This window comes from Crinia signifera, chromosome 7 (genome assembly GCF_055691185.1).
Source record: "Crinia signifera chromosome 7, ASM5569118v1, whole genome shotgun sequence".
NCBI classification, from domain to species: domain Eukaryota; kingdom Metazoa; phylum Chordata; class Amphibia; order Anura; family Myobatrachidae; genus Crinia; species Crinia signifera.
Window position 1 is genome coordinate 153,434,472 of NC_139223.1, and position 25,383 is coordinate 153,459,854.

The window sequence follows — 25,383 nt, forward strand, 5'->3', positions numbered from 1 at the left end:
GGTCTGGAGGGCAAAGTGGCCTGACTTTACACTGTGGGAGGGACATCATGTCTGACAGGCTGTGATCAAGAATGCTGATTACATCCTGGTGTCTGCAGCAGGCTCCTCCTTATAAAAGAAAGTTCCTGGCAGACAGAGTATAAGTTCTCACACCTGTTCCAGAGTTCCCAGTGCTTGCTAGTTTCCCGATTATAATTATTGACCTATCTTCCTGACTACTCTTCTGTGTTATCCTCCTGTACTGCGCATTATTGATTACCTGTGTTCCGGACCTGATACATTTGCTCCTTCGGTACCTATTTTGACTGCTAGTTTCTGACAGGGCTAGATGACCATGAACATCCCTGCCAAGTCATCCAGAACTGCAAGAAGCTTATTTACGAAAGCTATCCAGCAAATGAGCATACCGGCTCTAAAAGAGGAACCTGGACAGAGGGCCGTGACCGGTATATTGGCTGCAGTTAAGCCCAAATACCGTTTGGAGGGGTAACCAGTGAATACCGCTGATATTGTAAAACCCTGCGCCTCTGTATCATGTCTTGCCAATCCTCAATTCAGTGGGGCATCATACAAGTTTTATGACAACATTTAGGTCATTTGTAAACAGATGTGTTAATATTTCTTGAGATATTATTTCAGTTGATTTTAAATCACCTTTAATCAGTTGAGTTATTTTTTTCTGAAATATTATTTATTAAAATGATCTTTTGATGGTCTCTCTAATCTCGCACTTTGTATTGCATGCTAGTCACATTTTATGCCAATTTAAAAAGGAAAGACAAATATTTATCCACCACCTCTGCACCATAACTGATGACCCCTGGTTGTCTGGGTGGCTCCCAAAAGTATACTGGCACTGCCAGCCACTTGGAAGATGAGGCAAGTCTCCCAGAAGCTAGAAACTACCCCCCCCCCCTCCCCCCTCCCCTCAGTCTTGGCTGTCCATTTCCCAAGTGAAGTGGGCAGTACAGGTGGCCGGGAAGCTCCACCCTCTTGGAGTCTTGCCCTCTCTGTATAGCAGGGGGTGTGGTCATGCTGATGTAATTGCATTGTTATGCACCAATCCCTCCCACTTGTGTCTCGCCATGCTTCCTGCTGTAGTGCAGAACAGGCTTCAATGATTATCTTGGGCTAGTAACCCAGAGTTTTTTTTTATGTACCTGCAGCTATTAGTTCAGCACAAGCATTTAGTGTAGCTACCATCAGGTATTAGGATCAGTTTAACTTGGAGTTACTCATACTAAATAAAGGGAATGGACTATAACAAGTATTAGAACATGTGTCTTGCAGAATTTGTAAATAGTGTGTTCAATAGAATGTGTATTTCTTTTTTTTTCAAGTTGTACAACATATGTTTATCTCAGTTCATTTATTTATCTTAGTTCCTTTGTGCACCAGAAGCACATAATCGGTTTTATGAAACAGAAAAATGGCTATAATCAGAGTAAAGACCTTGTTAAAAGTTAAAAATTAATATGTATGTGCAAATGGTCTTTCATGGTCCTTGTCTATTTCTGAATCCTTGTCTACCGTTCAGTTGCTGACTGTGCCTGATGATGATAACATGAGGTTGCAATAATGCTACTGCAAGACTGAACATTTCCAATAATAAGGCTAAAATGTGCCTTTTCTAGATTTTGCTGTATTTGATTATTATTTTTTTGTAAGGATATCAATATGCCTATCCCAAGCATGTTTCAGTTGTACTACTGTATTTGCCTCTACCACCTCTGATGGGAGGCTATTCCACTTATCAACTACTCTTTCTGTGAAGTAATTCTTCCTCACATTTCCCCTGAATCTTCCTCCCTCTAGTTTCAGTGCATGTCCTTGTGTTCTGTCGCTCCTCTTCCTGTGAAGAATCCTTGTTAAAGACCTTGGTATATTTGAAAGTTTCTATCATGTCCCCCCTTTCCCTTCTCTACTCTAAAGAATACATATTAATCCCTGTCCCTATACAGTATTATGTGGACCTAACTTCATCAAACTTTGAAAATACCAAATTTTTAGAGCTTGACAGCTGGAACCTTTGTCATCGGATTCTCAATGGGAAGGAGTCCTTTCTTGCGAAGTTTTGTGGAGGAGATTGTGAAAAAAAGAAGTGGTAGAGAATTCAGGAGGATTGGAAGAAAGTAACCAGTTGGCAGGAGAAGTGGCATGCATTTATTGAGGGTGGGTGGACGTGTAAAGAGAGATCAGATATGAAAGGTGGAGATGAATGGTTAAGTGCTTTGTAAGTGAGTTTGACGAGCTGGAATTGGACACTGAAGAGGAAGGGAGCCAGTGTAGGGCTTGTAATAGAGGGGAGGTAAACATAGTACATTTGGAGAGGAAGATTATAGTAGTCCAATCTGGAGATGACTAATGAGTGGATGAGGATCTTTGTAGCATCCTTGGTGAAAAAGGGTCTGATCATGGAAATATTTTTGAGGTGGAAACCACAAGATTGTGAGAGGTGCTGAATGTGTGGTTTAAAGGAGAGGGAGGAATATAGAATAATTTCAAGGCAGCATACTTAGGGGCTAGAAGAGATAGTTTTTTCATCAATAGATAGTGAACTTTTGGGAGGTGAGGTTATGCGGGAGGGTGGGTAGATGATCAGCTCAGTCATATTTAGTTTACGAAAATGCTGGAACATCCAAGAAGAGATAACGGAAAGACAGTTGGAAATACAAGTGAAGAGAGAGTTTAGAAATGAGAGGTAAATATAAGTACAGTATCATCAGCATCGGCATAGAGGTGATATTGGAAGTTGGATGAATGTAAGAGCTCACCTAGAGAGAATGTATAGAGAGAAAAAAGGGGAGGACCGAGAACAGAGCCGTGGGGGGTACCTACAGATGTAGCCTCTTGTTTCTTGGCCTTTAATAGAATTAGTCACACTAATCCCCTGTTAATTCCCTTGCTGTATTGTTCTCTCTATTGTATTGCAGCTGAGAACAATAGATGTAAGGAAGCATTTTCTGTGCCTAGGTGCAGAAACTTAGTCAAGATGAGCCTGGCTCTATCTGTACTGTTAGTGGAAGTGCAGGGGAGGTGGAGTCATGAGAAAAGATAGAGAAAGAACGGTCAGAGAAGTGGGAGGATAGCCAGGCGAGATCAGTATCACACAGAGTGAAGGATTTGGAGAAGGATAGGATGGTCCATAGTGTCAAAAGCAGCAGAGAGCTTAAAAGAAAGAGGAGTAGTGGCCTTTTGGCATTATGAAGACCATTGCAGACTTTTGTGAGGGCAGAAAACGGAAACCAGACTGGAATGGATCAAGCAGGGAGTGAGAGGAAAGAAAGCAGATTCTAGACAATGCGATAAAGGAGTTTGCATGCAAAGGAAGGAGATAGGTTGGTAGTTGGAGATAGTGTTAGGTTAATGGTAGTTTTTTTAAGAATAGGGGAGACAAGGGCATGACAGCGTGAGTGCGCAAAACATCAACCGCACCCACCCGCCTAACATCACAGCTAACTCCGTACGGCGGGACACTACGGACTCGCAAGGTGAAGGACTGTGTGGAGGTATAGGTGAGATATTTATCCAACAACACACCACCCTCCATAGCATCTGCTCTTATATACAAACTGTCCTCCCGCGAGCTATACTTCATCGATACAGACTCCCCGCTGTGTAGTGCCGTGGCCCGGCAACACTGTGGGTTCAGCTCGGCTTACCCTTTCCTTACAAGGAACAATATCTTCTGGCAAATTTGCTATATATATCATCCACTACCCTGGAAATTTATCCAAAATTGGGAGGCAAATAGAAAGCCTATTTATATAAAAAGTCTTGTCTATACAGAAATTCATTGTATAAAGTTTTAAAATTTTATATATATATATATATATATATATATATGGGCGGTAATCCCCGGCACTCTGGATAGGAGGGGTACTTGCCTGGTGCCTTCCGGGCATATATATATATATATATATATATGCGCATAATAATTATCTTGAATTTTTAGTACATTATTATGTCTTATTGTTTATTAAAAAATTGTATAAAATATATTTGTCTAAATAAATTAGCTTTGATATTATACCGAGACAGTTTCCATCCAGTTATTTGAGTCTGTGCATTCACTCATGGTGTGTATTCCTTTAAGATATTACAAACAAATAGCGCAGCAATTCCCACTTTGGTGGTTACATTTTGTTTCATGATACAGTACACACAAGTTTCTAAGTCGGAAAGTGACAGTTCCAAGCCTCTTCATTACAGCGGAGCAGCTTACTACTCATGTGCTGGTCTTATGTCAAAGACATTTCATCTTAAGCAGGACTCATCAGTGTACAGTGGCAGGCCATCCTACGGGATTAATTACATTTACACAAAAATAGACACCATTTTTAAATTGATCAAGTGAATCACTAAGTAAAAATCAAGCTCCATTAGAATATTAAAGCTATGCATAAATATATAAAATGAATTAGAAATTATAATCTTCTCCCATGATATACAGTGTATGGTAATTGAAAATTTAGGATACATTTTTATCACATCACACCATAGAATAATGTGAGTAGACTGCCCCGGAGGCCTTGGTTAGTATATGGAAAGATTCTGTGGGCATTTTATTAAATTAATCTAAAAAATGTAAGCTAAAAAGTTGCTCTACGTTTGATCATAGCATTTTTACGGCACACCGGAAAAACACAAGGACTTCCGACACTGTATGACAGCGAACTATCGTCCGAGAAGTGTAACACTTGCAAAACTGTTTTGGGATCATCCAAGGTCAATGTTCCTTATCTCTTTTTTAACTTACGCTGTATAGTTTATGTTTTTCAAGTCTTGTTAATTAATAGCCACACCTCTATGTGAGAATGTGACATTGCTGTCTTTACAGCTGGGAAAAGGAAAGGATCCCTTTGCTGTGGGACCAGTGAGTACATGTAAAGGGGGATTGATGATGTTTTTGTTTCCATGAGACTCAGTGCTACGTTTCCTATTGATCAGATTGTGCACTCTGTGATTGGTTGACACTCACACACCCACATTACGTTATTATTGCTTACTATTACACACCAGATGACATCAGCTCTAGTTAATCAGGTGAAATCTAGCAGTAGATTTTTTTTAAACGTTCCTCATAGTTCCGTTGGCGTTGCAGTGTGACTTGCTCACTGGAACTGCCAACTGTAACACTGCACCCTGAAGCACAGCTGCACAGTGTGTTTCTTAGCTATAGTACAGGTACAGAACCAGGTACATTGTGCATTCAGGAGCTGCTGTCAGCCTTGTTTGTCCTTTGCCTTACTCATTTGCTTAGTGAGGAGAATGACTTCTTCTGCTGTGTCAGCCATAACTAGGCAGATTTACCAACACAATCCAAGTTAAAATGCTAGAAGTATTGTCATAAAGAGGTCCTCCCAACTGTCCCAATTTTCGCGGGACAGTAGCGTTTTGTTTGTGACTGTCCCACCTGAGGGCAGCAGTGTCCCATGTTAGGGGGGGTTGGGGGAGGGACAGTGGGGCGTGCCATCAGTTCACAGAGTGCTGGCCATTCCCCCATAGTAATGGGAAGTGGCTCATGGTCGCAGCATTCCCACAAGACCATGTCCCCTTCAGCAGAGATCATGCCCCCTTTTCAGCAAGTGGACCCTTCTGCAGCATGTTGAATGTTGGGAGATATGTACTGTAATATTATAATGATATTTTTTTTTAAAATGGGAATATTATAATATTATAGTATACAGTATCTGCAAGGCTTAGTACATAGGGCAGTAGTCAATGCTCTGGAGTCACCGGTTTTGTTTTTTTCAGTGAATCAGCTCTTTTCATGCTCTGCGGTGAATCTTTTCATTGAAAATCTGATTCACTCTATTCAACAATCACTGTTCCCGAAAATGAACAGTGAATGCCGGACAGTTTTCCGTTTCATGTTCGCTGTAATTCGCTGGTGTATTTCAATGGGGTTTTCACTGTGATTCGCTGAGAGTGTATTCAATGCTAGGATGGAGAACTGCTTTCACCATGATTTTCGCCGTGATTCATCGTTTTGCATTCAACATCTTTTTAGGGTGAACTGGAATGTGTTCTTTTAAAATAAAGGTGTTTTTTTTTGTTTGTTTTTTTGGTGTAAAAAAACAGTAATTTTATTATGTGAAGGGGCTTGCTATTTGGATTCATGCATTTGCAGCACATGAATATATATATTTAATTTTTAATTTTTTACAAAAAAAATGATGATGTCACAGGGGGTGGGGAGCTGCTCATTAATATTCACTGCACTGGGTCTCGCTCATTACATATGCATGAGCGGGACCAGCGCAGCTCTCCCTGCAGCTCCCCGGCTCCCCAGTCACCCAGGGCAGCAGCTTCTGCTGCCTGTGTCCCCGCCAGCCCTCCTTCTCCCCCCTGCTGCTGTGTGCAGCGTCCGGCGCAGGCAGGGAGGCTTCCATCTCCCTGCCTTCTAGTGTCCCCCAGCTCCATGCGACATTCGCCGGGGGGGGGGGGGGGGGGGGGGGTGTGTTAAAGTTCACTGTCAGGAGCAGCGATACAACACCAATACAACACAGAAAGAGGATGAAATGTCAAGCATGGAGTTTCTCAAACGTTGACGTTACAGTCCACGTTTTAAGGATATACATGCTTAAGCACTTGTGACTTCAGTCAATTTAATTTTCTGGGCTTAAGCCTTTATATATTAAAACCTGGACTCTAATGTTGGCGTTTGGGAACCCTTGGGCTAAGATATATTTCCATTTGACAAGAAATAGATTTTTCCTCAAAATAGAATGTTCTCAATAGCAACTAATGGCTTAATAAAATAGCAGTGGTTCCATACTGTGTTATTGTCACCATCGACAGGGACATATTAATCAGAATTCACTAGACCAAGTTCTAACCCTGTCTAGAATTACATTTCACTGTTCAAAATTAGAATATACATTTATGATACCTTATTAGAACAACGAAGACCCTACATGTGAGGTTGTTCTATGTTCCTCTACACTAGAGACCATCACAGAACCTATTGTGACATGTGTTTTTTCAAAGACTGGAAACAAATCACTGAGACATATCAATCTGCTCAATTTAAGGCAGGCCATCTTTGCCCTGAGAGCTTTAGGGGCAGATACAGGGGCAGATTGGGAACCAAAATCTGCAGTGTAAGGGACAGAGCAGAGCTGCTGCACATGCCCAGTGTACCAGCTTCATCTACCACATTACTGTATGTGTGGATCTGAGCCCTGAAACATCACACTGGACCAGAGAGTAGCTGTCAGGAGCAAGAGACAGGAGCCTTACCATGAAGTGGGAGATTGTGAGCTTAGAAAGTGCGGCACTAGTTCTATTATGTTTGTGTATTTATTAGTTATATGTTTAACCTTTTCCTGTACTTATCCACTTTTTGAAACAGCATATACTATAGACCAGCTGTACTGTTAAAAACTAATACTGTATTCCATACAGTATCCAGTGTTACCGCACCCCCAGACTCCTGTACTTACTCCAATGCACTGTAGAGTAGGATATTTTGAATTACATTAGGAAACCCCCTCTAAAAATCCTGCGTTTGCCACTGAAGCATAATACTGTTAATGTAACTAGATCAGCGTCTCTTCATCTTGCATTAGCCTTTCTGCCTCCTCATATCAAAGCCTTATGTTAGGAGTCATTATCAATGACTCATATCTGTCTGGTCTTTCAAGGGTTAATTTCAGTCTATGTTGGTAATTGACTCTCTGGTGGCCTCCAGTGGTGAATCTGTGCCATTTCAGCTCAGTCCTCTGTGGATAACTTATGCACAAGTGTGATCTTGTTATCCTTGCTGGGCTGGAGGTCACAGGTGTGTTGATTATCTGAGGCCTTCATAAGGCATTCCTAGCTATACAAACCTGCCAGTTATAGCTCCTTGTTCCTGAGTTCCTAGTTCCCAGTCCTGTCTGCTAGTCTGTTTGGTCTGAGCTCCTATTTCCTAGAGGAGTTCTTGCTAGCCTTGTCCTAGCCTCATGGTATCCTGCTACAGCACAGTGAACTCCAGCTAGCACTCCTGCTGAACATCCTGGATCCTGTCTTGTGCTTGTCCCAGTGTTGTGTTCCTGGTTCCTGGATCTTGATCCCAGTCTGAGTCTCCAGCCGTGTGTTTGTCTGCCCACGCTGCTGCTGCTGGATTCCACATCTGTGGTCATAACATCTTCCTAGATAAGTCAGTGGTTTCCCTGCAGCCTTCCCTTCTTTAGCATACTTGCATATTACATCTGCATTGTTGTGTATTTCCACACTTAGAGGCAGTTCACCTTCTAGAGGTTTTCTTCCTCAGTGCGGGAGTTTTGGGGAGCATTTTGTCATATACCATCTTTGTGTTTTGTTACATTCATATTCTGTGTATTACCACCTTTGTGCATTGTTGCACTCGCATTTGGGTAGACTCTGGGGGTACCCCATCCTTTGTGTCCCTTTAGTTAGCTTTTCCTCTTGCACTCTTCTCGCCTTGGCGGACACGTTGTCCCACATAATACCAGGCGGCATCGGGGGCGGAGCCGGCATAACCAGCTCTGTCGAGAGTGGCTGTTATTGGTGAAGCCTAGTCACCGCACCGCACCCCGTCAACCGCGAGGTGAGGCAATAGAGTTAGGGGTCAGGTTTGGCGGCACCCTCCAGAGTCCTAACACCTTATAGTTGAGTTTGAGTCATGGGACAACTGCAAGTCAACATTTGGTAACATGCCTTACTTCATACTTGAAATTTAGTTTTCCAATTGCATTGGTCCTATGAGCATACACTTGTCAAGCATTATTGGAGACCATCTAATCTGCAAAAGATTGACTTTCTTCACGCAACCTCCAAAGGTATAAGATTGTCCGCTACCAACTCTCCCTTACCACCTAGTTGCCCATACTATGAAATCTACAATTGTTCTTTCACTTTCATACCAATTAGAATTTTAGTTGTCTTGCAGATGCTCTTCAGGTTGTTATCCATGCACCAGCTGTTGGTACAGATAGAGTCATCCTCATCTAGCCCTTTAATAGGATTAAGTGAGCCAGAGCTGTCGGACTTAATCCTCTGCTAATCCCCTACTGTATTGTTCCATGTATCATTTTGCAGCTGAGAACAATAGATGATGATAAACCTTGGTGAGCTATGGCTCACCATGGCTCTCCAGAGAAGGCTAGTTGAAGAAGGATCCATCTGTAGGTAGAAATTCTGTCACCTAGAACAAAGAAAGGTCATAGGAAACTACTGTTTTTGAAAAATATATATTTATTGAGAATACGGGTAGATGTACATTATATAGCAATGAAAAGAGAGAAGTTGCCCATGGCAACCAATGAGCTTTACGTAACAGTTATCAGCTGCTACATATAATTGTATAGAATACATGTTAAATAAATGTTACCTCAAAGCTTATTGGTTACCATGGTCAACTTTGCTACTGGCATACTTCTCCAGTCTTCTCAATGATTCATGCATCTCCTGCATAGTAAAGCGATAATATCCTAGCAATAGACCCAAAATAGTAGACAAAGACTATGCAACACAAATGACTTCTTTTGTATGCCAGATCCCCTGGGAAATCCTGTTCTGTTCTGCCTATCTGAGAGCTGGTTGGACTCCTCTGGGGACGTCCTATGCTGTATGCCAACCTAGTGCTGCTGCAATTTCAGAGGGACCTTCTCGACTTTGCTACCACCAGACCATATTAGAAGTGCCAACGCTGCTTTCTATTTTGGTGAAGACCTAGAGCCAGATTCTCTAAGCTTCAAAAGTGATAAAATGGAGAGTGATGCACAGCCAGCCAATCAGCTACTACCTGCCATGTCACAGACTGTGTTTGAAAAATATCAGGCAGGAGCTGATTGGCTGGCTATTTATCACTCTCTTTTTTATCACTTTTGAAGCTTAGAGAATCTGGCCCCTAATTATTTTAAAAATCACTATTACAAAGAACAATGGTGCATAATTCTTATGGATCCACCAAGCACTGTAGATGTTCAGCGTATTTTTCAGCATTTTGAAACTGACGGGTTATTTTATTCCGAAGGTCTAAATGTCTTTTAGTAAATGTAATCGTTTTTGCCTCTTAACCGCCATTGGTTAACCGAGGGCTATTCTGCAGCTGTAGCATGGCTGCCGCATCCCCCATGTCACTTCCCCTGCCACTTCCTCCGTCATCGCTAAGTATGTACAGTATGCACTTGCTGATGCAGGAACTCCGCCAGGTCCCCATCATGGACAATATCGCCGGGTAAACACATTGTGCAGTGCGTGTTTCTGGCTTTAGTAATGAAGTCATATAATATACAGTAGGAGATAAATGATGATAAGATTGTGGGAGGGTTCTCTAGAATCTTCTATAAAATTCACATCTGTGGAGGCACCAACTACCTGCCATATAAGGCAAAATGGGGCAGATGTATTAAGCCTTAACAAGAGATAAATGCAAGGGTGATAAAGAGAGCTAAACATCCAGCCAATCAGCTCCTTACTGACTTTTTTCAAACACAGCCTGTAACATGGCAGTTAGCAGGTGATTGGCTGTACGTTTATCTCTCCTTATCACCCTTGCATTTATCTCTTGTTAAGGCTTAATACATCAGGGCCGTTTCTAGAGGCGGACAAGCCGTGCAGCAGCCCGGGGCGCCGCACGGCTTGTCCGCCTCTGAAACAGCCAGGGCGCCCGGCAGTCTAACCCCCCCGCCCGCAGCCGCAGCCGCAGCCGCTGCCGCTGTCTCCCCGGCCGCCCGACTCCACGCTGGAGAGGGGAGGGGAACGCATCGTGCGTTTCTCCGTCCCCTCGCCCACGTCACTGGGCTGCCGCTGTCAGCCAATAGGAGCTCGGGCGCGGGATAGGAGAGAAGCACGATGCGCTCCCCTCCCCTCTCCAAGTAAGTTTGTTACTGGGGGCATATGTTTGTGACACTGGGGGGCATATATCTGTGGCACTGGGGGGCATATATCTGTGGCACTGGGGGCATATATCTGTGGCACTGGGGGCATATATCTGTGGCACTGGGGGCATATGTTTGTGACACTGGGGGGCATATATCTGTGGCACTGGGGGGCATATATCTGTGGCACTGTGGGCATATATCTGTGGCACTGGGGGCATATATCTGTGGCACTGGGGGCATATGTTTGTGACACTGGGGGGCATATATCTGTGGCACTGGGGGGCATATATCTGTGGCACTGGGGGCATATATCTGTGGCACTGGGGGCATATATCTGTGGCACTGGGGGCATATGTTTGTGACACTGGGGGGCATATATCTGTGGCACTGGGGGGCATATATCTGTGGCACTGGGGGCATATATCTGTGGCACTGGGGGCATATATCTGTGGCACTGGGGGCATATATCTGTGGCACTGTGGGGCATATGTGTGGCACTGTGGGGCATAATTGTGGCACTGTGGGGGCATATATTTGTGGCACTGGGGGCATATGTGTGGCACTGTGGGGGCATATATTTGTGGGACTGTGGGGGCATATATTTGTGTCACTGTGGGGGCATATATTTGTGTCACTGTGGGGGCATATGTGTGGCACTGTGGGGGCATATATGTGGCACTGTGGGGTATATATTTGTGGCGCTGTGGGGGCATATCTGGCACTGTGGGGGCATATTAGTAAACAGCATCGGTTGTGCGGCAGCGGCACATGGGGCATAATGTGTAATGGGCATTACGATGTGGGGAGTATTGTGTAATTGCCATCACAGTGTGTGGTCTAATGGGCATCTTGGTGTGCGGTGTAATGTGTAATTGTCATCACGGTGTGCGGCGTAATATGTAATCGTCATCACAGTGTACGGCGTAATGTGTAATTGGCATCACAGATAAATAGTGTATAATGATTTAAGTAGCCTGTCATTGTGAGGCGTACTAGGTCATTGTGTGGCCTTCAGCCAGCCAACTTAAGTGCGGGAGGACAATAACAATTCCTGCAGCAACCAATGTCTGGTCTTGCAGGTTGCAAAAGTGTGATATAAGGTAATTGTTTTCCTGCTAGACCACGCCTTACATTAAGCCACACCCCTTTTAATATCAAGCCACACCCCCTATTTCGGCGCGCGAAATTACTATAATACCATGCTATGTATTGGGGGGGGGGGGGGGCGCATTTTTATTTCTTCGCCCTGGGAGCTAAATTGTCTAGAAACGGCCCTGTAATACATCTGCCCCTTTATGAGATGCCTCTCAGAGGTAGCAGTACACACTTATAATTGCGAGCTTCGCAATCTCCCTGACATGGGGAAAAGTAAAGTAGCCAAGTATGTATGCTTCAAAGTCCAGATTCTGCTGTGTATGAATTCCATATAGTAGCTGCATTGACCACTACTCCTGCAGTCCTGCCATTAGCTGGCACAATGGACAAGCATGCCCAAATGTACATCGCAGTGGGGAGTGTTGAACTGGGACATGAAGGGCAGTGCACAGGGGCCCTTGTGTAGGGGTGTGGCTAATCTCCAGAGGGGGTGTGGCCAGCATCCACAGAGGTTTAGCTAACCCTTACAGCAGGAATGCAATATCAATGTATATATAGTAAATACTGATAGTGCATGTATGATAATGTACCAGAATAATAATGGCAATGGACTGGAGAAAATACACCATACCCCCAAGAGGAGGAAGGGGCCCCAGGCAGTGGGGCCCAATGGAGGTTTCCTCTGTTCTGCTGGTATTGGTAACATTAACTTGCATTATAGACAAGCTGTAGTCTAAAGTCTGAAGATACATATACTGTAGGAAAAAGACCATCAGTGCTATCAGCTCCCGTCAGACAAGCATGAGGTAATGAGCACTTAGCAGGGAAGACTGTTTTCAACAACTATTTAAAGACACACCTGTACTGAGAACAGTTAAACTTGTGTTTGGTGTTAAATACATGACGGGGGACAGCTATGTATCAGCCTTGCTGCATTAATGGAATAAGGAATGACATGTTTAAAGACAATAGATTTCCTCAGCTCTTTCATGGAGGGCGTGGGTGAGTATTAACAAGTCCCACTCCAAGCTGCAGCATGGCTTTATGGGTTGTTACTCGCTGTCAAAAAGTCTAAACATTGATGAGACCACTGTATTCATTGTATTTTATACACTTATATTTTTTTCTAGACAAACAGTAAAAACTTCTAATATAAATGTCAAGCTTACATGTTTCCAGTGTTTCTGCCTTTAGTTGATATAGTCTCCAAATATTAAATGCAGAGTGATTCTATAATTGTACTTTGTATTATTTATTAAAAAATAAAATAAAAAATAAACCTTGAAATGACATTTATACCGCCCCCAGGATGATCTACTGCATACCTCCCAACTGTCCCCCTAAACGCGGGAACGTCCCGATTTTTGGGGACGTTCCCGCGGCCGGCAGTGTCCCGGGGGGGGGGGGGGGCAGGTTGGAGTCCCCCCCAATCTCACAGAATAGATGGATTCATGGTCGAAAATGAGGGTGTGGCCTAATTTGCATAAGCCGCACCCCCATTTGCATAGACCACGCCCCATTTTCTTGTCCCTATTTGATTCTTCAGAAAGTTGGGAGGTATGATCTACTGTCACAACGAAAACAGCACGGTAGGAAATACTGGGATGGGTTTGTTGTCCTGGTAGTCAGGGGTGTAAGTTCATACGAGGCGCCCGGAGACATTATAGATCGTGCCACCACCACTACACACACACACAGACACAGCTTTTGTGGTTACCATGTATGCCGTCTAATAAAAAAAATTATACACATTACATGCCAGGGAATGGGTGGTATATTACTGGTGAATTACCATTTTTGTACCTTTCAAAACGGGTTCAATGTGAAAGGTACAAAAACTGTTAACCAGTAATATACCATTTACAACATGCAGTGGGAAAGGGTCTTTATGGCTCAGACCCATTTAAGGAGTCGTTTAGAAATACCCGGTCATTACACATTTAGGCGATGTGAAAGCAGCATAAGAAAAAGGCACCACACATCCTTTGGAGGATAACAGATCAAGGGTTCCACCCTACATAGGGTTTATTTCTTTTTGCTTTGTGGAAGTAAACAGTAATAAAGTAGTATGATCGTAGCCAATTTAGGAATGGTACCTTGTTGTCATCCATAATCTACGGAAATCACTCCAGATACAAGAATTTGGCCAAGAAAAGCTTATTTTAATATTTGTATTTTAATAAATGTTTTACATATAAGAAAAAAGTATTTGTTGCTTATGGATTTATAGAATAAGGAAAGACAGGAATTACCATTTATTATCTGTGTATGGGCACTATGTAACACTATTGTGTGGATATTTCGATTGTGGGGGCCTCAGTAGTAGGGGGCTAATGGTGTGTACACATGGGGGCGATATGCCATGCGATGCGAGTCCCGATGCGATCAGATCGCATCGGGACTCGCATCGCACGGCATGCATGGAGTGGCACAATTTACACTATATAGTCTTGCCTGCCCTCATCGCAAGCCCTAAAAAAGCATGCGATCAGCATGCGATATGGCTTCCAATGTTCACTATATCAGCAACATCGGAAGCCATATCTTACCGTGTGTACACACTAATAAGTGTTGTTATTGTGCAGTTCTAGAGATTTTGTATTTAATATATATTTATATATTTATAGTTAATGCAAAACATTTTTTTTAACTCTTGTCAGTCTTACTTTTGCTCTACAGCTGTGAGTGGCTGTGATACACAGAGCGGGCGCTTACATATTCCTCCCTTCCCGCTTCCACAGTGCAGCACAGGCTATGTAATACAGGCAATCGCTGAGTCCGTGCTTCAGGTATCCTGACCACATCCTTCCTCCGGGCAGGCTGCGCACCAGCCAATCAGAGTGCAGCAGGCCGCAGTTTTAAATATCATTGGACAGCTGAGCCATCACTCAACTGTCCAGACTAGCTCTGCAGCACAGGCACCTAATGTGAGCTGTCAGTGCACTGAGGTAGGGGGGGCTGCGGCGCAGATCGCAGGAGACCCTTTCAGAGCGGGGGGGGGGGGGGGGGGGGGGGGGCAGGGGCCCAGGGTTTTTTGCTAGTGCCTGCTCTCTGTGCCCCCCTGATGGCTAACGTCAGGCGGCAAAAATCTCCATTGCCTCTGGAAGTTCTGCAACTGCTGGTAGTAGTGGGTGGATTGTGAGTCCTAATGGCTTTTAGCAAGACACATGAACAGAATAAGTCATCTGGAAGGGTTCAGTATGATTTCCCGACATTCAAAATACAGACATGTGCAAAATGCCGACATTCATTCTGCTGACATGGTCAAAATACTGACACATGTTGACATTTCAAATGTCGGCAATTTGACCATGGAATCCGGATAGAAAAATGCACAATTCCGGGTTTCCGGGATTGGCATCCCTAAAAGAAAAATGACCCCGCCCCCCACATTTACTTATATGTGGGAGCAGGCTAGGTGGCAGCATCGCGTCGTAGCCGCCAGGAGGAGGCAGTCGGAGGGTGTTACGGCCGCCAGGAGCGCTGGTCGGAAGGTGGAGGGTTCCTGTGAAGGAGGTGCAGCCTGCGCAGCATGACCTATGACCCAGTCATGCTGCGCAGGCCGCACGCCGGGCTTGGGAACAGCCAGGCAGCATCTGAGCGAGTGAGATACTCCAATCCTGGGATTGAAATCCCCAACATTTTGGGGCCAAATCCCAGGATCCCGCCGATCCCAGGGATTGACCTCCCTAGTCAGAATAGATGGTTAAATCAAATTGACTGAGATACTAATTAAGTCACCTGTGGCTAAACATGGATATACTTAAAACCTGGACCATTAGTTTGCCTTGAGAACTATGTTTGGGAACCTTTGGTGTAAACTGAAATGAAGGGCAGGTTATGAACTGTGCGTCAAGCAAATTGGCAGTGCGCATCCATTAACTTAGTGAGCCACTTTGCAAAACGACTTAATACCAGTGTTGCACTGTCAGGTACTGTTTGTAATGTAACTGCATCTACTTTGACTGCCATAAACACATCTAGGCAAAGAATTATCAACTGCAAAAGGTTTGAATGTGAAAGCGGAACACAATTATGTTTACTTTCCCAGACTAATAGGTAGTCTTTCCCCATGGAGAGTTTTACATGTACTTTATTTGTGTATAATCCAAACGCACAACTTTACAATAATGCTTTTACGGGAGAATGGCAAAGCACATTTTAATCATTATGATCATCTATTTATTTTTTTAATGCATTATTCAGAATGATTCTCTTCTCGTCCCCCTGTGGCTCAATTTGGGTACAATTATTCCGACGGATTCTGACTTCAAGTATGAAAAATGAATTAGCATTTGATTTCTTTTTCGTGATTATTGTCCAGGGCATATTATCACATTTATTCCTTGATCCTAAACACCTCAAACTTGCAGTTATATTAGGAAAAATGTTATTTTCCTTTATTTAAGAAGACAGGATATTACAGTATTTTAATTGGATTGAAAACTATTTTAGCGTTAGCCTTTTTTTTTCTCTAACCACATTCCAGCCGAAGGCTGGTAACACAAGCGCTTTAGGAAGCGAAGAGGTAGCACAAAAGGTCCCATACACTTTTCCGATTTGTGCTTGATTTCACCCGATTCCGAGGGCTTGACCCAAATTTCATGGGTAAGAATCGGACCCATCAGCGGTACAACCGCTATGTATTACATCCATTCAGGTATGTAGGTGTGTGTCATTGATGCCCGCACTGCTGGCGCACACCTATAGTCAGCAGAGTCACCGGGCAGTAGAGGTACTCTCCCTGCTCTATGCGTCTGAGACCCCCATTCATTTCAACTTTTCTATTTAAATCTCCTACACTGCTACCCGCAGCCTGTTCCCTACAGGAAGCTCCTCTAGAGTACTTTACATGCGATAAATCGCATTGTATTTATTGCATGTAAAAAATGGCACATCTAGTGGCAAATCGTATGTGAGCCCACCTGGAGTGCTGCCAGGGGAGCTCCACGGAAAGAGGAAGGGATACAGAGGATCACACACACACACACACACACACACACACACACACACACACACACACACACACACACACACAGAGGAAGGGATACAGAGGATCACACACACACAGAGGAAGGGATACAGAGGATCACACACACACACAGAGGAAGGGATACAGAGGATCACACACACACACACAGAGTAAGGGATACAGAGGATCACACACACACACACACACACACACACACACACAGAGGAAGGGATACAGAGGATCACACACACACAGAGTAAGGGATACAGAGGATCACACACACACACACACACACAGATGAAGGGATACAGAGGATCACACACACACACACACACACACACACACAGAGGAAGGGATACAGAGGATCACACACACACACACACACACACACACACACACACAGAGGAAGGGATACAGAGGATCACACACACCAAGAATTAGGTTGGTATGGGGGACAAGGTGTCACATACACACACACGGAGGCATACACCAGAGATGATGGGGGGTTAAGGTGATCACACACCACCAGAGGTAGGCTGTGTGGTGATAAGTTTTCATACGCACACAGGTGAATACAGGGCTCCCCAGGCACATACCAATCTGTGGGGACCTAGGCACAGGGCATAGGGGAGGCTGGCAGCAGGGGAATTGCACTTCAAGATGATGCTGCCCGAATGGAGGCACGGAGGAGTCATCCCTGTGTGGGAAGCAGGTCCAGCGCTGCTTCCTCTCATGGAGCAGTTCTGGAGTAGGCTGGAGGGGGGGGGGGGGGGGGGGGTGCTGCCTCTATGCTGGGTGTCCTTCTTTCAATGCTAATACCGCTTCACCCCCATAACAAGTACTCATACATTTACCTGTGAGCAGAGCAGAACTTGTATTGGAAGAAAACCTGCAGATGCCACAGATATACAAGCATGTTACTTTTTGACTGCCAGCTCCCGGAAGCAGGGGGTGAGGCCAGCAGCATAACGTGATAGGGATGGGGGTGGGACTTACAAGGAGAAGAGCATGTTGGGGGTGTGGCCAGTGTGATTGCATCATTGTGACCATGCCCCCATGCTGTGCAATGCTAGTTACAGGCATCATTTGGTTGCTAATTTGGTCTCCACGGAGAGGGGGTTGCTGCATTGCGAGGGACTTGTCTGTCTTTCCAGGGGGCCGGGAGGTGGACCCAATTTTTGGTAGCCTCCCAACCATTCTGGGAGGGTAGGCAAGTATGTATACTTGTCATATATGAAGGTCACAGTCTCCTTGTTTGCCTGGAGCACCAAGAGGGGCTGTTTGATGTAACTGCAGGAAATATGTATGAGGACTTATAGATTGCTATTTTAAGTTGCTGTAGATTCTATATCATTCTTATATCATTCTGATATTATACCTTATATGGCCTAATTCAGGTTGCAACGATTATTGGGAAACTGGACCCGTACTGCAAATGCCTTTGCCTGATTGACAGGGAAGTTGAGGGGTTGGAATAATGGAAGTGTGTCACCCTTGTTTCCCAGGTGCGGCGAGGCCAAGGACTGCGTCACATTCATAATTTGTTTAGTCTTGCTACTTCCCCTGTGACTAAGTAAGGTCAGGCTTCCTAAGGCTGCAGCCACAGAGGAGCATTACATCTGATGGTCCATGATGTTCCTCTAGAAATGCCATAGCATCACAGTTTTTGGGCATTCGCAAATTCAGGAAGGAGATGGTATGCACCTGCTCCTGCATTTGCCCTCCTAAGGTTCACATACAATAATCTGTTGTGAGCAGCTTAGCATACTGTATATTATCCAAACTGAGTTCGGCCCAAAGACCTCTAAGGCTGGACCAATATGTGGTACTTTACCTCACGTATCAAAATTCTATTTTTCTAGATATTGTATGATTGTGAGCCGCGCCCTGTTCCCTGTTTGTTTGTTTGTTAATTTCTCTGCGTACATTATCGCATTTTCCTTATGTAGAATAAATGATGCTGCCGCTAGGTTATCAAACCTAAAGAGGACGGTGAAGGTGTTGCCCAAAGCAATCTTTGGTATCTGATTGGTTGGCAAGGGCACACAGGCCAATGAAGTCACACAAACCCCCAGAAGAGTAAATACGCATTGCTGAATGTAGTGCTCTGAATTAAATTCTGTTGATGGCAATTGAAACCTAAATTGCATTAATAATAAACACCAAGAGATTCCTACATTGAACCCTTTGACAAAACTCCTAACTGGCAGACCTTGAATACTGTTTATTCTGTTTTTCATTCATTAGGAGCTTGATAAGTACTGTGAGTATTGTTAATCTATTATCACTATTTTTGGATCAGCTCAAACAGGATTCACCCTGACCTTGAGTACAGTACTTAACTGCACGTCATGGGTGATATATCTAATACATTTTTTTTTTCTGTTTGTTCATTCTTTAATTCCAGGTCTCAAGTGTGTGTGTCTGATGTGTGAAAATACCAATTACATTTGCCAGACAGAAGGAGCTTGCTGGACGTCAGTGATGCTTACGAATGGGAAAGAAGAAGTGACCAAGTCCTGTCTCACTCTTCCTCAGTTGAATGCTCAAGTATACTGTCACAGTTCAAACAACATCACTAGAACAGAATGCTGTCACTCTGATTTCTGTAACAATATCACACTCCGATTACCTCCGGGTAAGTTTATTCTAATTTTCTCTAATGACTGAACATGGGTTAATACCCCTGCAGTTTAGGTATTAACAGAATCATTTATATGGGTGAAATGTAATTGGATGAGAGATCAGAAAGTGAGAGATTTGGTAAGAAACCTACAGTTTTTTAAAAAAGCAGCAATCATTTACACTGCAAAATCAAACTGGTTTTGCAGTGTAAATGATTGCTGCTTTAAAGAAACTGGAGATTTCTTACCAAACTCTCACTTTCTGATTCTCTCATCTTATTAAATTCCCCCTTATATGTGTGTCATCTGTGGGGGTTGGCTACATTTGAAATTACTAGATTTCTACTGCAAGTCTGTAGATTGTTAGTTTTAGAGCAAGGCCCCTGTACCTTTGTCTGTCTGTTATTACCCAGTTTTATTTTATTACTCTACTACTGTATTTCTGTTTTGTTGGAAATTGTAAAACGCAGCAGAATATGTTTGTGCTATAGAGATACATGTTAAGAAATAAGTAATTGTATGACTTTCATACAATGGGCCTTATTTTGGTTCACTTTCTGACAAAATCCTTCTTAGATGGACAAAACCATGTGCACTGCACGGGAGCATATGCAAAATGTGCAGAGAGAGTTAGATTTGAGTGGTGTTTTACTTCAAAGTGAGATCTATATTGAAGTGTAAAAATAAAGCAGCCAGTATTTTCCCTGCACAGAAACAAAATTACTCACCCAAATCTAATTCTCTCTGCACATGTTAGATCTGCCCCCCTGCAGTGCACATGGTTTTGTCCATCTAAGAAGTATTTTGTCAGAAAGAGTGAACCAAAATAAGGCCCAATATGACATTCAGAGAATTATATATATACAGGTTGAGTATCCCATATCCAAAATGCTCGGGACCAGGAGAATTTTGGATAACGGATTATTCCGTATTTTGGAATATTTTAATATTTCAATGATGTCTTTTTAAGTATCTTGCATTTATGCTGTATAAGCACATCAAACACATGAAATACACACAAATATATTTTATTTGTTCAAAAAACAAGGTTTCACAACATGAAACAAAATTTGTGTACTATCTCAGATATTGAATTTGAATGCCAAGCAATAATTGTCTTGTACATATATAGTGCTGTTACAAATGTCCCCAGTGAGTTTTAGCAAAGAAAATTTTTTTTTTGTCACTTTCTTGAATTTATGGTTTTCGGAATAATTCGGATAACGGATATTCGGATACGGGATACTCAACCTGTATATATATATATATATATATCTTGTTATGGCCAGGGTACAGAATTAGGCTTAGACTTTTTGCAGGGGCAAACGCAGGATTTTCAGAAGGGGGTTTCCAGAGGGGCGGAGCAAAGTACGGAGATGGACACTTAGGTGACTCAGTATATGTTTTGATGTCCCGTGGGTGGTAGGGGGTATTATATCAACCGCTCAGCATGTAGGGCCTGGATCAGTAATTTCATCTAATTACCCCTTTACTGCACAGATGGTGGGAGAAGGGGGCATTGGGCTGAATGAAGGGGCCCTGATACATAACCTCCGGGGTGTATAGTGGAGTGGGCTTATTATTCATAATTTTCTGGTGGAAGGACAACTTGCTTGACTGCAGATATCTCCAGTTCCCAGAAATAGATTTCTTAGATTTTAATGGAATTAAAAACTAGAGAATCCCACCTACCAAATTATATTGGGGACTAGGGGATCAGATTTCAGGAGGCAGAGCAATCTGCCAACGAGTATATAAAACTACATACCAGGTGTGTGGAGCTGGAGCAGTAACCAGCTGCTCGAAGGCTGATATCTCTGGTTATGGGAACAGTAGAGACAAGCTTCTAGTGTCTTTCAAAGGGGGAGAGTCCCAGCTTTTGGAATATATCCTCAGAAAAACTCTACGTTAGAAAGAACCTGAAATATCTGACTGGGAATAGCAATTAACAGGCTTGGATGGGGACCACTGCTTTGAAGTCAGATATCTCCGGTTCCCAAGGTCCGATTTTAAAAATTCTTGTACTTCTGGAAAGAGGGGACCCTCAGCTTTCAGACAGTGACCCTAAGACTCCTGGGGGGGTTTCTGGGTACTCGGAAACCCCCCCTGCGTGCGCTACTGCTTTGTGATTCAATACAGGGCTGCACTCTGCATACAATTGTATCCAGCAGCAGGGCATGTACTGTAGTTAGGATGTCAACTTTCAGAATGTCGACAGTGACGATGTACACATTGCTATGTCGAACATGGCATATCAACATGGTAATAATGCAGTGTGAAGTATTGTAACTGTTGGTTTTGAAACCTTAAATATGACGCTTATAAAGCCGACGTTGCTTTTCAACACATAACTACCATACTGGAATATTGGGTACTTGGGCGCCCGATTTAGAAATCGGGTCGGCTCGGGCACATCGCATCGCATCACATGCGACCAAATCGGATGCGATGCGATGCGATGGACCCGATTTTTCCATAGGATTCAATGTTAAAATGGTCTGAGTCCATTTTAACATAGAATTCAATGGGAAAAAGGGGTCCTTTTCATACCCCTACTATCCAAGTAGGCATGGAGTTGGATATAAACCTGTGGCGAGCGTAGCGAGCCGCCGAGCCCGAAGCGTGGCGAGCGCAGCGAGCCCCGCGAGGGAACACAGAATACCGTCCGCTCGCCACGCTTCGGGCTCGGTGGCTCGCTACGCTCGCCACAGGTTTATATCCAACTCCATGCCCACTTGGATAGTAGGGGTATGAAAAGGACCCCTTTTTCCCATTGAATTCTATGTTAAAATGGACTTAGACCATTTTAACATTGAATCCTATGGAAAAATCGGGTCATCGCATCGCATCGCATGCGATATGGTCGTATGCGATGCGATGCGATATCGTATCGCATCGCATCTGATTGTATGCCTTAACTTAAGGCATTCAATCAAAAAATCGGGCGCCCAGATACTACATAAGTACCGAATATTGTAAATACTGATACCAAGGGCAGAATTTAACATTGCAGTGCACTGTAACAGCGTCCAGCGATGTGTCCATTCTCTCTGGGTCCTTGCTCTGCTCTATTGAACAAGCGCTGGGCCAATGCAAAACCAGGTAAACTCCAATTGGGTTTCTTTGGGCAGACCATGTATTGACTGTGGCTACAGATAATTTATTTATTTATTAACAGTTTCTTATATAGTGCACACATATTCCGCAGCGCTTTACAGATTATAGTTGAACACTCACATCAGTCCCTGCCCCAGTGGAGCTTACAGTCTATAATCCCTACCACATATACACGCACACACAGACATTCTAGGGTTAATTTGTTGTGAACCAATTAACCTACCAGTATATGTTTGGATTGTGGGAGGAAACCGGAGTACCCGGAGGAAACCCACGCAAGCACGGGGAGAATATACAAACTCTGCACAGTTAAGGCCTTGGTGGGAATCGAACCCATGACCTCAGTGCTGTGAGGCAGTAATGCTAACCATTACACCGTCTGTGATGCCCCAGATAATGGAGGAACTACCCCCACTGATGGATGTGCTTGTGGCCCTTTAGCTACTGCACCCCTTACAATGTTGTCGGTTCTGCCACTATTTGTATCTATTACAGATGCCTGGATAGTCTGGTTGTAATATCAGGGCCAAACTGTTCTTGGTGCCAATAGGCAGATTGGGAGGGGGGGGGGGGCAGGGTTAATCCCTGAAGTGAAGTAGTAGAGACAGTGCTGGGACATATTAGTAATGGTCAGTGGGGGAGTACTGTGAATGTAAGGTGCAAATAGCACAAATATTGCCTTAAGATCCTGGTGTCCCCTCTTTCCCTAATACTTACTTCTAATACCCCTTTCACACCAGAAAATGCAGGGACCCACGCGGGAATATGGCCCAGGAATCATGCCGGGCCCCTTTCACACCAGAAAAGTCCCTGCATTTTCTGGTGTGTGAAGGGGGCGGGAAGGAGGCGGGGAGGAGGTGGGATGGCGGTGGAGGCGGGCAGGAGGTGTGTAGAATACGCACCCCGGTTGCTGGTTCTCCGTGCAGGCCAGGGATCCACACGGGCGGTGGGAGCAAATGATGGGACAACTCTCCCATTCATCCCTCACCCCTCTATTGGCCTTTTTCAAAGGTTCTCCGACTCCCAGCTGACTCGTTTCTTGTTTGGGCCCTTTGTGGGAAATAAAGTTGAGAGTGATAAGATACCAACCAATCAGCTCGCAATTCAAACACAGCCTATAAAACAGCAGCTTGGAGCTGATTGGTTAGTACGTTCTCTCTCTCCACATTCTCTCTCTCTCTCTAGCCTTTGATAATCCCCCTTTTTGTATTTTATGCCAGTAATCTAATCATAGCCCCAGCTGGTAAACTATTATATAATCATGCAACGTTGTGTCGGTTGTTACGTGCAGTTGCAGCTATCACCCCTGGACACGTGTTGAACTGTGAAATACCTGGGCCTAGGGAACCTATTTTTCCATATCTGCTCCCCCTCATGTCAAACGCTGACCTCGCCACTGATGCCTGCACGATTTTCGTGGAGTACCCCTTTAATATTTTTTTTTGTCTGATATAATCTTCTGTATTCCAAAAGTATCTGAATAGAAGCAGCTTTCGTCTAGATGTCAGCAGTCAGAGAACTTTTCTTGTATTGCATGAACTCCTCTAGGCCTTTTGCCCTACTAATTTGATGAACTGCTCACTAATTCCCTCAGCGGTGTCATAGTTGACTTGTTGTTTGTTTTATTGCACAAACAGCAATATATTTGGGTAAAAGTGAAAAGTGAGGCCATGTGAGGGTTACATATACCCAAAGCACCACTATAGTTGTCATCAAGCTAACAGACATTGAATAAACAGTTGTCCAGTTATAACAATAGTTACTGTTAAGGCCGCCATACACTATGCGATTTGGGCCCGATTTGACCCGATTCGGAGGAATCGGGCCGTGAAATCGGGCCAAATCGCATGTGCAGACATCCCATCGGACCCGATGCGCGGTCCCGTGCGCATCGGGTCGGATTCGGGAGGTTGGACGGGCTGCACATAAGATTTGTTAAATCTTATGTGCAGCCCAAGGCGGGCAGGGGACGCAGCGTATAGTACGTGCGGTGGAGGGAGCCGAGCGGGGGACTGTAAGCAGGGAGCCGGGCTAGAGAGGCAGTGGGCGCACTATCCTGGGCGGGGGGGGGGAATGCCGCAAATAGATACTTCCAGGCGGTGTCTGCCCGGCTTCCCCTACGCTACCCGGTCTCTGCTTTCTGGTCCCCTCGCGGAGTTCACCGCCTGGACCAGTGCGCCCACTGCCTCCCCTGCCTGGCTCCCTGCTTGCAGTCCCCCGCTCGGCATCTGGCTCCCTCCACCGCAGGTACTACAGGCTGCGTCCGCTGCCTGCTTGCAGCCCCCATGCCCTGCTCAGCTCCCGCTGACAGCAGCTCCCCGGGGGGACTGCATGTGTGATTTATCACATGCAAAACCTGGCACATCAAGTGCCAAATCGTATGTGACCCCCCCAGGGGAGTTGTCAGTAGATTAGGTTCGACTTGTCCTTCGGACAAGTCGGCCTAATGTATGGGGGCCTCTAGTGTTGGAGGTAAAAGGTTACAATGACAAAAAGACCAAACTTTAACACTATTAATACTGATAAGGTTATAATAGGTATTCTAGTCATCTTATTATATACATTTAGAGAGAAATTTACTAAGATGTGTATTCTACTTCACATGTGATGTTGCTATGGGCAACCAATCAGATCCTGTCTACTATCTTCTAGAGGGTGCTAAATAAAAAAGAAGTAGTTTCTGATTGGTTGCCCATAGGGTACTTGTTTCCTAGCACGGCGCCAGCGATTTTAATTGTAT

At 44.2% G+C, this 25,383-nt stretch overlaps 1 protein-coding gene across 1 annotated transcript in view; it reads left to right on the plus strand.

The window, feature by feature from the left end:
* Positions 1-25,383, plus strand: part of ACVR1C (activin A receptor type 1C) — a 102,169-nt gene that overhangs the window by 24,960 nt on the left and 51,826 nt on the right. The window contains exon 2 of the mRNA XM_083154021.1: positions 19,310-19,540. Within this exon, the coding sequence (XP_083010147.1) occupies positions 19,310-19,540 (231 nt within the window). The remainder of the gene's footprint in view (positions 1-19,309; positions 19,541-25,383) is intronic.